Source organism: Chelonoidis abingdonii, chromosome 2 (assembly GCF_003597395.2).
Source record: "Chelonoidis abingdonii isolate Lonesome George chromosome 2, CheloAbing_2.0, whole genome shotgun sequence".
NCBI classification, from domain to species: Eukaryota; Metazoa; Chordata; order Testudines; family Testudinidae; genus Chelonoidis; species Chelonoidis abingdonii.
In genome coordinates, this window is record NC_133770.1 from 45,563,959 (window position 1) to 45,577,000 (window position 13,042).

At 40.2% G+C, this 13,042-nt stretch overlaps 1 protein-coding gene across 3 annotated transcripts in view; it reads left to right on the forward strand.

Moving 5' to 3' along the window:
- Positions 1–13,042, forward strand: part of DBF4 (DBF4-CDC7 kinase regulatory subunit) — a 53,320-nt gene that overhangs the window by 14,340 nt on the left and 25,938 nt on the right. For all 3 annotated transcript variants that reach the window (XM_032793365.2, XM_032793368.2, XM_032793366.2), the window contains exons 4-9: positions 6,447–6,641; positions 9,706–9,756; positions 10,334–10,403; positions 10,565–10,641; positions 12,368–12,395; positions 12,683–12,725. In XM_032793365.2, coding sequence (XP_032649256.1) covers positions 6,447–6,641; positions 9,706–9,756; positions 10,334–10,403; positions 10,565–10,641; positions 12,368–12,395; positions 12,683–12,725 — 464 coding nt within the window. The remainder of the gene's footprint in view (positions 1–6,446; positions 6,642–9,705; positions 9,757–10,333; positions 10,404–10,564; positions 10,642–12,367; positions 12,396–12,682; positions 12,726–13,042) is intronic.

Consider the following 13,042-nt stretch of genomic DNA (forward strand, 5'->3'; position numbering starts at 1 on the left):
GCGTTTCTGTAGCTGGATTCACGGAGAGCAATGTAAAGCTACATGGACTGACAACACCATTAGGAAACACAATAATTGGAAAGCATGCAGCAGCTAGTGGACCCAATAAGAATCATTGATGGGGCCCTAACTTGTTGTTTAGCACTCAACGTAATGGACGCGAAAAAAGAATTTGGAGGCTCATCGATATTCGGTAGTACCTTTCTTCTCATGCGTATCACACGAGATGGTGAGCGCAACGGCAGGACAGACTAGCAGCATGGGAAGAAAGCGAGTGGCATGTACAGAAACTAGCAAACAGGATGTTAGGGAACGTGCCTATGCAATAGGGGGGATTCTAAAGGTAAGAGAATAGATGGCAAGAAAAAATAAACTAGGACTGAGAGCCAAATCGCGTTAGATGAAGAGCTTTAGAATTAGAATAAATCCATACATGTCATGAAACAGCCACGGTTAGGGTTAATGTCTCTAGAGGACTCTATGAGCGCTGTAAAGGAGGTTGATTAACAGTGCAGCAGTACCCAGTGTAGTATTGTGCTGACACCTGACCAGAGAATCTAATGGGGAAAAGATACAGGATGACACGGACGAAATGCAGGCGGCCGAGGGAGAGCTCTTTTGCTTTGCTGTGTGTTCTTTGGCTTTGGCGGTTATTGTTCGCTGCTCGGGCTTAGAGCATGGCACCAAGAGGGTACACGTAGCTCTTCCAGAAGACGGAGGTCGCCGGAAATAGCTTACTGAATGTCAGTCTCTGGACTCGTAGGCCTTTCAAAAATTGTAAGTATAAGCCAGGCAAGGCGGATTAGTCTTATGTTTATTTTCTTAACGTTGTAATGTGTCTTTTTGCTGGAAGGGATTTTTACCTGTTTGCGTTGAGATTTGGGAATCTCTCAGGCTGGGGTGGGGGGAGTCCTCGCCAGTCTATAGTGAATCGTGAGTACCTGTAAGCATTTTCCATCGATTTTACAGAGGATAATATTTTACCTTTTCTTCTTTAATTAAAAGCTTTCTTTTTAAGAACCTGATGATTTTTCCTTGTTTTTTAGAATCAAAGGGATGAGTCTACCTCATCAATGGGATTGGTTGGGGGGAACAGAAGGGGGGGATGAATTAATTCTCTTTGGTTTAAGATCCAAGAGTTTTGGAACGGTGTGAAGCTTCGCAAGGCAAACCCGGGCGGGGGGAGGAGGGGATGGGTTTAATGTCTCCTTGTTTTAAGACCCAAGGGGTTTTGGGTCTGGGGTTCCCACGGAAGGTTTTTGGGGGAATAGAAGTGTGTCAGACCAGTACTTCTGGCTGTGGCAGCTTATCAGATAAGCTAGGAATTAAGCTTAGAAGGGTCCATGCACGGTCCCCCATTTTTTTACTCTAAGTTCAAAGTGGGGAAAAAATCTTGACACCATGATACACCCGACATCTTGTAAATACGACATGACAGATGTGGTCTCCGCATCTCAAAAAAGACATACTGGCATTTAGAAACAGTTCAGAGCAGGGCAAACTAAAATGATTAGGGCGTTTGGAATGGTGCCCATATGAGGAGAGATTTAAAGAGGCTAGGAACTTTTTCAGCTGGACAAAAGGAGACTAAGGGGGATATGATAGAGGTAATATAAAATCATGAGCGATGTGGAGAAAGTAATAAGGAAAAGTTATTTACTTGTTCCAATAATACAAAAAACTAAATGCCACCAAATGAAATAACAGGCAGCAGGTTTAAAACAAATGAAAGGAAGTTCTTCACACAGTGCAGTCACTCGTGAACTCCTTGCCTGAGGAGGTTGTGGGAGACTAGGACTATAACGAGGGTTTAAAAGAGAATCAGATAAATTGATGGAGGGTAAGTCCCGTTATGGCTATTAGTGCAGGATGGGTAAGGAATGGATTTGTTGACCTCTTCAAAGAACTCTAATAGATTAGTAAGACATGATTTCCCTTTACGGAAACCATGTTGACTTTTGCCCAACAATTTATGTTATTCCATGTGTCTGACAATTTTATTCTTTATTATTGTTTCAACTAATTTGCCCAGTACTGATGTTAGACTTACTGTAATTGCCAGGATCACCTCTAGAGCCCTTTTTAAATATTGGCATTGCATTAGCTATCTTCCAGTCATTGGGTACAGAAGCCAATTTAAAGGATAGGTTACAAACCATAGTTAGTAGTTCTACAACTTCACATTTGAGTACTTTCAGAACTCGTGGGTGAATGCCATCTGGTCCCGGTAACTTGTTACTGTTAAGTTTATCAATTAAATCCAAAATCTCCTCTAGTGACACCTCAATCTGTGACAATTCCTCAGATTTGTCACCTACAAAAGCTGGCTCAGATTTGGGAATCTCCCTAACATCCTCAGCAGTGAAGACTGAAGCAAAGAATCCATTTAGTTTCTGCGCAATGACTTTATCGTCTTTAAGCGCTCCTTTTGTATCTTGATCGTCCGGGGGCTCCACTGGTTGTTTACCAGGCCTCCTGCTTCTGATATACTTAAAAAACATCTTGTTATTACCTTTTGAGTTTTTGGCTAGCCATTCTTCAAACTCCTCTTTGGATTTTCTTACTACATTTTTACACTTAATTTGGCAGTGTTTATGTTCCTTTCTATTTGCCTCACTAGGAATGACTTCCACTTTTTAAAAGATGCCTTTTTTATCTTTCACTGCTTCTTTTACATGGTTGTTAAGCCACGATGGCTCTTTTTTAGTTCTTTTACTGTGTTTTTTATTTTCGGGTATATATTTAAGTTGGACCTCTATTATGGTGTCTTTGAAAAGCGTCCATGCAGCTTGCAGGGATTTCACTTTAGTTACTGTACCTTTTAATTTCTGTTTAACTAACTCCCACATTTTTGCATAGTTCCCCTTTGTGAAATTAAATGCCACAGTGTTGGGCTGCTGAGGTGTTCTTCCCACCATAGGGATGTTAAATGTTATTTTATTATGGTCACTATTTCCAGGTGGTCCTGTTATAGTTACCTCTTGGACCAGCTCCTGTACTCCACTCAGGACTGAATCGAAAGTTGCCTCTCCCCTTGTTGGTTCCTGTACCAAGAAGCAGTCATTTAAAGTATCAAGAAATTTTGTGTCTGCATTTCGTCCTGAGGTGACTTGTTCCCAGGGATAATTGAAATCCCCCACTATAACTGAGTTCTTAATTTTGATAGCCTCTCTAATTTCCCTTAGCATTTTATTGTCGCTATCACTGTCGTGGTCAGGTGATCGATAGTAGGTCCCTAATGTTATATTCTTATTAGAGCATGAAATTACTATCCATAGAGATTCTGTGGAAAATGTGGATTCACTTAAGATTTTTACTTTGATTCTAATTTTCTTTCACATATAGTGCCACTTCTCACCCCACCCCACCCCCACACGACCTGTTCTGTCCTTTTGATATATTTTGTACCCCGGAATGGTTGTGTCCCATTGATTGTCCTCAGTCCACCAGGTTTCTGTGATGCCTGTTATATCAATATCTTCATTTACCACAAGCCACTCTAGTTCACCCATCTTATTATTTAGACTTCTAGCATTTATTTACAGGCACTTTAAAAGCTTGTCACTGTTTGTTTATTTGTCTGCCCTTTTCTGATGTGTCCGATTCTTTATCTGAATGTTTCTCTTCTGATCTGGCCATTACATTATCCTCTTCCATCCTCTCCTCCTGATTAAAACCTGGAGAATCTCTATCAGTAGACTCTCCTCTAAGAGAAGTCTCTGTCCGATCCACATGCTCCTCTGCAGCAGTCGGCTTTCTCCCATCTCCTAGTTTAAAAACTGCTCTGCAACCTTTTTAATGTTAAATGCCAGCAGTCTGGTTCCACTTTGGTTTAGGTGAAGCCCATCTCTCCTGTTTAGGTTCCCCCCCATCCCAAAAGTTTCCCCAGTTCCTAATGAATCTAAATCCCTCCTCTTTACACCGTCATCTCATCCACGCACTGAGACTCTGAAGCTCTGCCTGCCTACCTGGCCCTGCACGTGGAACCGGGAGCATTTCTGAGAATGCCACCATAGTGGTCCTGGATTTTAATCTCTTCTCTAGCAGCCTAAATTTGGCCTCCAGGATGTCTCTTACCCTTCCCTATCGTCATTGGTACCTACATGTACCACGACCACTGGCTCCTCCCTAGCACTACACATAAGTCTATCTGGATGCCTCAGGAGATCTGCAACCTTCGCACCAGGCAGGCAAGTCACCATACGGTTCTCCTAGTCATCACAAACCCAGCTATCTATGTTTCTAATGATCGAATCTCCCATTACTAACACCTGCCTTTTCCTAGTGACTGGAGTTCCCTCCCCCGGAGAGGTAACCTCACTGTGAGAGGATACCCTAACACCATCTGGAAGGAGGGTCCCAACTATGGGACGGTTTCCCTCTGCTCCTGTTGACTAGTCTACTTCCCTGGGCCTTTCATCCTCCTCAGAAGAGCTGGGGCTGTCTGACCGGAGGTGGACAATTCTACAGTGTCCTGGAAAGCCTCATCAACATACTTTTCTATCTCCTTTAGCTCCTCCACTTCCACCACCCTGGCCTCCAAATCCAGTACGCAGTCTCTGAGGGCCAGGAGCTCCTTGCATCGAATGCACACATATGCCACTCACCCACAGGACAGGTAATCATACATGCTGCACTCAGCGCAATAAACTGGATAACCGCCACTCTGCTGCTGGCTTCTGCCTGCATTCTCTCCTACAGCTACCTAAGTTAATGAAAGGGTTTTGTTTAAATCAAGAAGTTTTGAATATAGTTTAGGTTACAGGTTTTAAAGAACGGCAAGTGAACCTTGCCCTCTTCCCACTCCCCTTCCAAAGTCCCTTGTGAAACTCCCTGTTAGTAGCCCTGGTCACAGAGGCCACAGGGCTCATCCACAAACTCTGCAGATCCCCCTGGCCCCTGCATGGATCCTGGGAGATAAGACAGAGGCCAGGGTCATCCACTCAAAAGCCTCTATTATCACTCTGTGTCCCTGGCAGCCCACTCACTCCCTGGTCTCTCCCTGACTATAGGGAATCCCCTTAAATAGGCATTTTCATCATATAGGGCACTCCCTGGAAAAGATAATACAGACTCAGCCTTAAATATTTTCCATTGAAACAGCCACTCAACACTTAGTCCTAAATATTTTCTGTTGAAACAGCCACTGATGAGGGTTTTGGCATCATCTTCAGAAACTTCTTGCAGTTCCAAAATACCATGTACAATGCTTAGATACTACAGCAACTTATGATTTAGAAAAACATTAAGATAGGTAGAGACTTGTTAATTCTGTTACACCCTGAATTTCTTCAGCTGTGTGGTGCTGGAATCATGTACCTGACCTTCCTCCCTACCCACTTTGTCACAGTTATTTTTAGTAAAAGGGACAGGTCAAGGGCTTCTGTTAATTTTTGCTTATTGCCCTCCTTCTAGATCCTTTCCCATCCCTGCTGGTTCCCAGTCCTCTTGCCCAGACAGTCCCACCACCTAGGCTCCTTGACAATCTCATTCTCCTTCCCAGCCCATTCTTCCCTGGCTCACAGTCCTAGTCTCCCCAGCCTGGCTCCCAATCTCCTTGCCCAGCTGGTCTCCATCTTTTCCGACCCAACTCCCAGGCCCAGTTTCCCAGTCTTCTCCTCCTGCCAGCCTCCAATCCCAATCTCCCCAAAACCCTTCTGGCTATTTGTCCCAATCTTCAATTAGACACACCCCAATCTGACTCTTGCATTCAAATCAGGCAGCTTTTTTCCTCCGTGCTACCTGGCTGTTAGCAGGGAGGCCATTTAGGGTGCAGGAAAGGCAGGGTCCCTCATTTAAGTTTTGGGGACCATCCCCTGGGCCATAGTAGCCCAGAGCTGCAATTGCAGGGATAGTCCTTCTCCAGCCCCCTGCAGCGTTGGACTACAGCATGTTTATTATGGACAAAATCTTCAGGGAATTTAGTCCCAAAGTTTGGTAAGTTTCTACTGAGCATGTGTGAACTGTGATTGTTCAGAGTCTTAGAATTTAGCTTATTTGGGCAGATTTTCATGGAGATGGCAAAATGCACATACCAGACACAGTGGCCACCCTGGCTAAGTTTCAAGTCCCTGCTCCAAAGCAAGAAGGTGCTAGAACTACTCAAAGAAGGAGTTGCGTGGGCAAAACTTATTTTTCTTTAACCTCATTCTTTGAAACTGTTGAATTGTTTTGAGAAATTCAGCCTGAGGCAAGCAGTTTTGGAAATTTTCAGCCTGAATTATTAAAGTTTATCAAAGTTACAAGCAACTGAAAACTGTGTTTTAAAATGGGAAGGGTCATCACCCTTAATTATAAGCAGTATTGCCCACTAATTTCGCTGTTAAGGCAGCATTTTCTAAACTGCACTTAAGAAATGTAAGGATATTTTATTGTTTCTTGGTTGGTTAAATAAATTGAAGAGCATATGAATGAGATAATTACTCACTTTTTTCTTTTAAATTTAGAGAGTGGAGGGATTTCTTAGCAAAGATATCAGCTATCTTATTTCTAATAAAAAGGAAGCAAAATTTGCTCAGGTTCTTGGACAAATTTCCCCAGTCCCAAGCCCAGGATCTGCACATACAGGCGGAAATAGTTCACCTCATCCCAGTAGCAGAAGAGATCGACATGATGGAAATTCATTTAAGATGGTGGATACAGTAAGTTTCTTGAGGAAAAGTGTTGCAAATCCATGTGCATCCTACCCTACCTGCTCATATGATCGTCCCTTATTTTGTTTTTTAAAGGCTGTGTAAACTGCGGAGCTGAGGTTGACTTGTTTCAACATAACAAACATAGTTTGAACCAGTTTAAAACTAACTCTGATAGTTAAATATGGCTTAACCTGCCTAAGCTAGAGTATGTTTCCCCAAAATAAAGTTCAGATATTGGCTCTTTCCTTACTGAAGCCAAACACGTTTAAACCAAATTTTTGAAAACTGTTTTCTAGCATAGAGTGGCAGACTGCTTAAACAGCAATATCATTAACAACTTTGAAACAGTGTAATTTAAAATGGTTCAGAACACAGTTTGATCCCTAATGTGAAGAAGACCTGCAGTGACGTTTGCCAACATTCTTTAGAAAGCCAGGAATTGCAGCTATATATGTAGAGCGTTTTTAACATCATTCTACATGATTTTGCTAGTGGAAAGATTTTGTGTGATACAGTCAACCCACTTTCACTATCTTATCAACACTAGTAGATAAAAGATTTTTGTAGCTGTATTTTCATCTAGGAAATAAGCACACAAATCAAATATTGTCAATCAGTGATCAAATGTTTCTTGCTACAGAATGACTTTATTAGTCCTCAGACCCTTTCCCTGAGAACTACACTGATTTCCACCAAGTTTATAACACGGTTGACTAAGCAAGTCTCATGTCCACATGTGACACAGTTAAAAACTAGGTGGGCATATCATGTCTGATCTCTGTTTAGGAATGGGATTATGACCGGTGGAGGGTGAAAAACTGAGTTATCTAGCAGCTGTGAAAAATCTGAAAAAGAAATTAGCTCGAACCAATCCTAAAATTCCAGAAAATATCACTGAATTGAAAAAAGTTGACATTTCATTTCAAATTGAACAAGATGTTTTATTTGACCCAAAACTAACCATTTTGTTTTGAGTCACATTTTCACATACAAGTAAATGAAATAAAGGTCTAGATCAGTGGTCCCCAACGTGGTGCCTGTAGGCACCATGGCGCCCGCTGGGGCATTTATGTGTGCCCGCCTAGTGCCCAGCAGGGGACCTGTCGGGGACAGAGAACTCAGGCTGCAGGTCCGGTGTTCTCTGTTCCTGGCAGGTGTGGGGCGCACTTAGTGCCCAGCAGAGAAGAGAATCTGGGACCCCACGCCTGCTGGGGACAGAGTACTCCAGGGCTGCAGGCACCGGTGTTCTCTGTCCTCACGGCTTTTCTCCGGCTTCTCTCTTCTTTCTGGATTCATATATTATGTAATATTAATTTTTGTCTGTACTATTTAATGTACAAATACAAAATAAGCCTTGAAAAATTGTTGGCGCCCGCCACGGTCTTCTGAAAACATAAATGTGCTACTGGTTACAAAAAGGTTGGGGACTACTGGTCTAGATTAACAATATGAAGGGACCCACCTTGTAATGTTTAGTCCAGTGGTTAGTACACTTATCTGGGATGTGGGAGACCTGGGTTCAGTTCCCCACAAGTGAAGCAGAGAAGGAATTTGAACTTGGGTCTCTCGTGTTGCAGGAGAGTGCGCTAATCCCTGGGCTGTCAAGTAGTCTGCAGGAGTTCTTTCTCATTGTCTCCTGTTGGCGTTGTTCCACTTTGTAAAAAATACTTGAATAGTCATTAGGCCAGAGAGAACTACTCTATATCCTGGTGGTTTGGGCACTTGCCTGTGTGGTGAGAGATGCTCTAATGCTTTGATCTGTTTTGGGGGGAAACTATTTGGGAAATTTCTATCAAATTCACAGATAGTTTTGGATCAACCAAAACTACATTTTCAACAAATAAACTTAGTCCAGAAAAGTTCACCCTGCACTAGCTAGGATACACAAGCCAGGTTGCAATACTTTCTAATATAGTCATTCTCTGGAGAAGGGGACACTTAATCATGTGTGTGTAACAGGTTACCCAGCATCACTACCTTCCTAAGTCTCTGTTCATTACTAAGAAATGTGGTCATACATTAGGGGAGTCGGAAGTCCTGCAGTGGGAGCGGTCAGGGTAGGAGTGGGACTTGACAGCTAAGGATGATTTAGACATGAAAAGCTGGTTATCCTACAGGTGGCTGCGGGAGCACTTTCTCTCTGGTGTTTAGCTTCTAATATATTTGAAATGTATTATACCCATAGCTGAATATCATAATTTCCTTGAATATCTGTTGAAGCATCCCTTATCATGCAGTTCCACATTGACATGAATTATGAAATCTTTCTTTGCAGTAAGCAATACTGGAAGCTTAGGTAAAGACTATATTGTTAAACTTTGCTGATTCTAATAGAGGGCATGAAAACTGGTAACACTGATTGACCATATTTTTGTGTTTTCAGTATTTGCTGATTATTTTCTGTAATTGATCGTCCCAAAAAAATCCAGAAATCAAAGAAATTTCACAGTCCTAACACTGAGCAACTGTGGCCATGAAAACATTCATAAATTCAGGATTTTCAAAATCATATTTGACCCATAGGATGAGGTTAATTCTTTGCTATGTATCCCTCCTGCTTGGAGGTGACTTAGAATGTTCGGCATCTGAAATATGAGTGTTCATAAAGTGATATCAGTCCTTGCCAGTAGAGGGCTAATATGGCAATACCTTTTCTAGAATTTCACCCAGGCTGTTGAGATGGTCCTGTGCCAAAATTTTGTTCCTTAAAACATATTGCTAGTAATTCTCATGGAAGTGGTCTTTCAATATTGCAAACCATTAACAGTGAAAATACTGAGCTTTTAGCTATATAGATCCCAACAGCAAAAAGAGTGCTCATTTTCAGCATCTGATTGATGAATGAAAATTGGTAGAAAATGATAGCATGTTAAATAATGCAGATTAACACATGATGGTTATAATATACGGTATTTTGTTGGTTTAATAGAGGTATTTGACCACAACCTTTAACTTCAATTTGTACAAAAAGCTAATTTTTAACATAAAAAGATAACTCCCCTTATGTTTCACTGTCTGAAATGAGCACTAATGTGTTGCATACAATAAGCAAAGTTTCTTTTAATTTTAGGTACGTTTGAGTAGAGGAAAATCTTTAGTTGAAAAAGCTATCAAAGAACAGGTAAGCTGAGCAGTCTGTAAATTTGGATTCAGTAAAGAATATTACTCTCTCACTATTCTGAATGGTAGTGAACATCAGCAGCAGTAGCGTGATCTAAGGGAAAATACTCTGATGGGAAGTACAGCCAGATGTGCTGTGCTGTTTCTCACCAGCACACTGTACCTTCAGGACTTGTTGCAAGACTCACTTGTTTTTCCATTTATTTCCTGGAGACTTCGGGAAGGAGAGAAAAGATCTGTTTTTAAAGGTTTATGACTAATAATTGATATTTTATCAAGGTCTATGCATTTCCTGTAGTTAGTACACTTAGAAATTGTAGATATATATGAATAAATTCAGCAGTTTCAGGATTCCCAGTTGATAAATCATATAACAATGTGAACAACCTGGTCTTTATGGAAGCCAAATGTCTTCTGGGTGGAAAGATGCTGTGACATGATTGTGAAGGCAGTTGAGGCAAGTGAAAGTCATCCTTATCTTTTGGCAGGAAACTGCGGGAAAAGACCATGTCTTGCTTTACATCAGATCTTTAAAGGTATTGCTTTTATTAAATATTAATAATGCTTTCTGTTTGCAGGAATTAATCCCTTCAGGTAGTATACTATCCAATGCCTTGAGTTGGGGAGTGAAAATACTTCATGTTGATGGTAAATATATTTGTTTTATAAACTTTTAATCAAAACGTGAAATTTATTTTACTTAAATCACTGACAAGATTTGCTATTTTTCAAATATTAAGAACAACAAATAACTTCAAGCATTAAAAAAAGCAGTTTGGCTAAATATAAATTCTTTCCGTTTTTGAAAGATATTAAAAATTATCTTGAGCAAAAGAAAAAGGAGCTCTACCTGATCAAGAAAGCAAGCATTTCAATCAAAGATGTGGTAAGTGAGTCCTTTCTAACTTAATGAAATAATTATTAGCAATGACAAATAAATATTGTAGGTGAGTTAAATAGTTCCTCCCAAGATGCTGGCTGATTTTATTTAAATAAACTCATGAGTAAGAGTTTATGTATTAATTTTCTGATAACTGATATGTCTTTTGGGCCATCAGTAATTTTTTTAAACCAAATCAGTTTAAAAATCAGAAGGGAAATGCTTGCTATGTTTGACAAGCATCGTTTTTTTAAGATACATTTGTAATATCCTTAATCTTTTTAATAATATCCTTAGTCTCTCTAGTTCACCACTCTGAAAAAAGGAGGGCTAGGAGACGGTAGCTGTAAAGTTTCTGAAAGGGCCATTCCCTGTGCACCAAGCTAGAGTAGACTGGGGACTGCTCTAACTTACTCTGTTTACTTAGGGTCCCACAAGCCAGAAAATTGGGATATCGTCATGCCTTAAGGGTATACCAGCCATGGCCATCTTTTCCCTGCAATGGATGTGCAAGACCCTCAACTTTTATGCCACTGAAGGATCCCAGTTGAATTGGGTTATCTTTCTAGAATGAGATAAGCAGTAAAGATTAAAGTGATGACACTCTGTAGAAAAATTTGGCCTACAGAGTGTGACTCTTCCCAGATTGCATAGCAAAAGGCTCCTGGTTCTCAGTCTTTTCACTGGAGTACAGTGTCTTCAAGCTACTCCAAGTGTGGTGTAGAGCCAGCATATAATTTTTATTGGTCCCCCAGTTCCTGTTTTATGATCTGTGTAACTCTATTTAGGCAACTGTTGTTTTGCTGGTAGCTTTATATTTTTAATTAAGGCAGTGAATTTTTATGGATGCCCAGTCCACTTGATCTGTAGTACGTAAATAGCAGATAATACTGTACATGCTGCCCTGGAGTTCAGTACAAATTAACTTTTTGGAGCCACCTGGAAGCCTTTGCTGAATCTCATGTGTATCAATTTTCCTTTCCAGGTCTCGTAATGGCCTGTTATTTTTCAGTAATACAAAATGTAATGTTGACTCAGTATCTTGCCACATTCCAGGTAGTCTTAAGTAAAGCTACAACTTGAAGATGTTAGGGAATCTGAGTATTTGATTTTTATCCAATAAATGCAAGGATTTAATATTTTGAAATTCGTAAATATTTCCTGTAGTACAGCCCTGATTTGCTAAAATAACATGGAATAACTGTGAAAGCAGCAGAGAATCCTGTGGCACCTTATAGACTAACAGAGGTTTTGGAGCATGAGCTTTCGTGGGTGAATACCCACTTCGTCAGACTGTCACTTTTAATCACATAAATTAGTAACATTTTTATGCAAGGAGCCATAAATGTTATGAAACCAATAAAGTTGCCTCCTGCGATTTTTAACAGCATTTTTATCTGTTGTTATCTCCATTTATAATAAAACAGTATTGCAAAAATGCAATGAATATCCATCAGCCAGTTTTCACATGAGTTTTTACCATGATGGTTATGAGGAAAGACTGAAATTTTATTCATTTGTTAAAAAATTACTCTTGAATAGCAGAATTTTGCAAAGCTGCAATATTTCTTTGAGAAATAGACATGACAGATTTTCAGAATATTCATGTGCCTAATTTGCATATCAGTTAATCGTGATTTCACACAAATGTGCGCACACAGTTTTAGAAATCTTCCACTAAATGTTGAAGCTAAATAGAAACAATATTCAAACTTTTTTTTCTTTTAACTAGGGGAAACATTGTGATCAGAAATCAAAAAGTAAGTATTTTGACACTTGTTGAGGTTTCTATGTTGTCTTGTTTTCTCAATACTGAAAAATCCATTGTTTGTCTGAGAGAGCATCTTTGGCATACTCTTAATCTAGTTGGCCTGAGGAAAGTGTACAAAAATATCTCATGGTAATGATAAGTTTATGGGCAGATATTTAAAAAAAAAATCAGCTGGATCTCTGTACAAGTAGTTTATTGTTATAATAAACAATAAGTTTATTGTTGGGTGGGGGAAAATATTGTGATTTATTTTATTTATTTATTTCTGTTGAGCAGGTCGGCTGAAAAATCCATTTGTGAAGGTGGAAGACAGAAGCTGGTAAGTGCTATTTCTGGATGGGAGGGGTTGCTGTTTTACTCTCTAATATGCTCAACAAACTGAATCATTTGAAAACACATGATAGTCTTTCTGGATGACTGATTGGATTACTGCTCCTTGGACTTGTTGACTTCAGTTAAGAGATTGTGGTGGTGTAATCAACCTCCAGGAGAACCCGAAGTCTTTGATTGGAAGTGCATGTTTATTCAGTGAACTCGTGATAATGCATCACAGGCTGTATCTACATTACAAAATTTGGTCAACATAAGTTACATCATCTTACCTTCACCAACTTTTGTATGTCGCTTGGGTGTGCA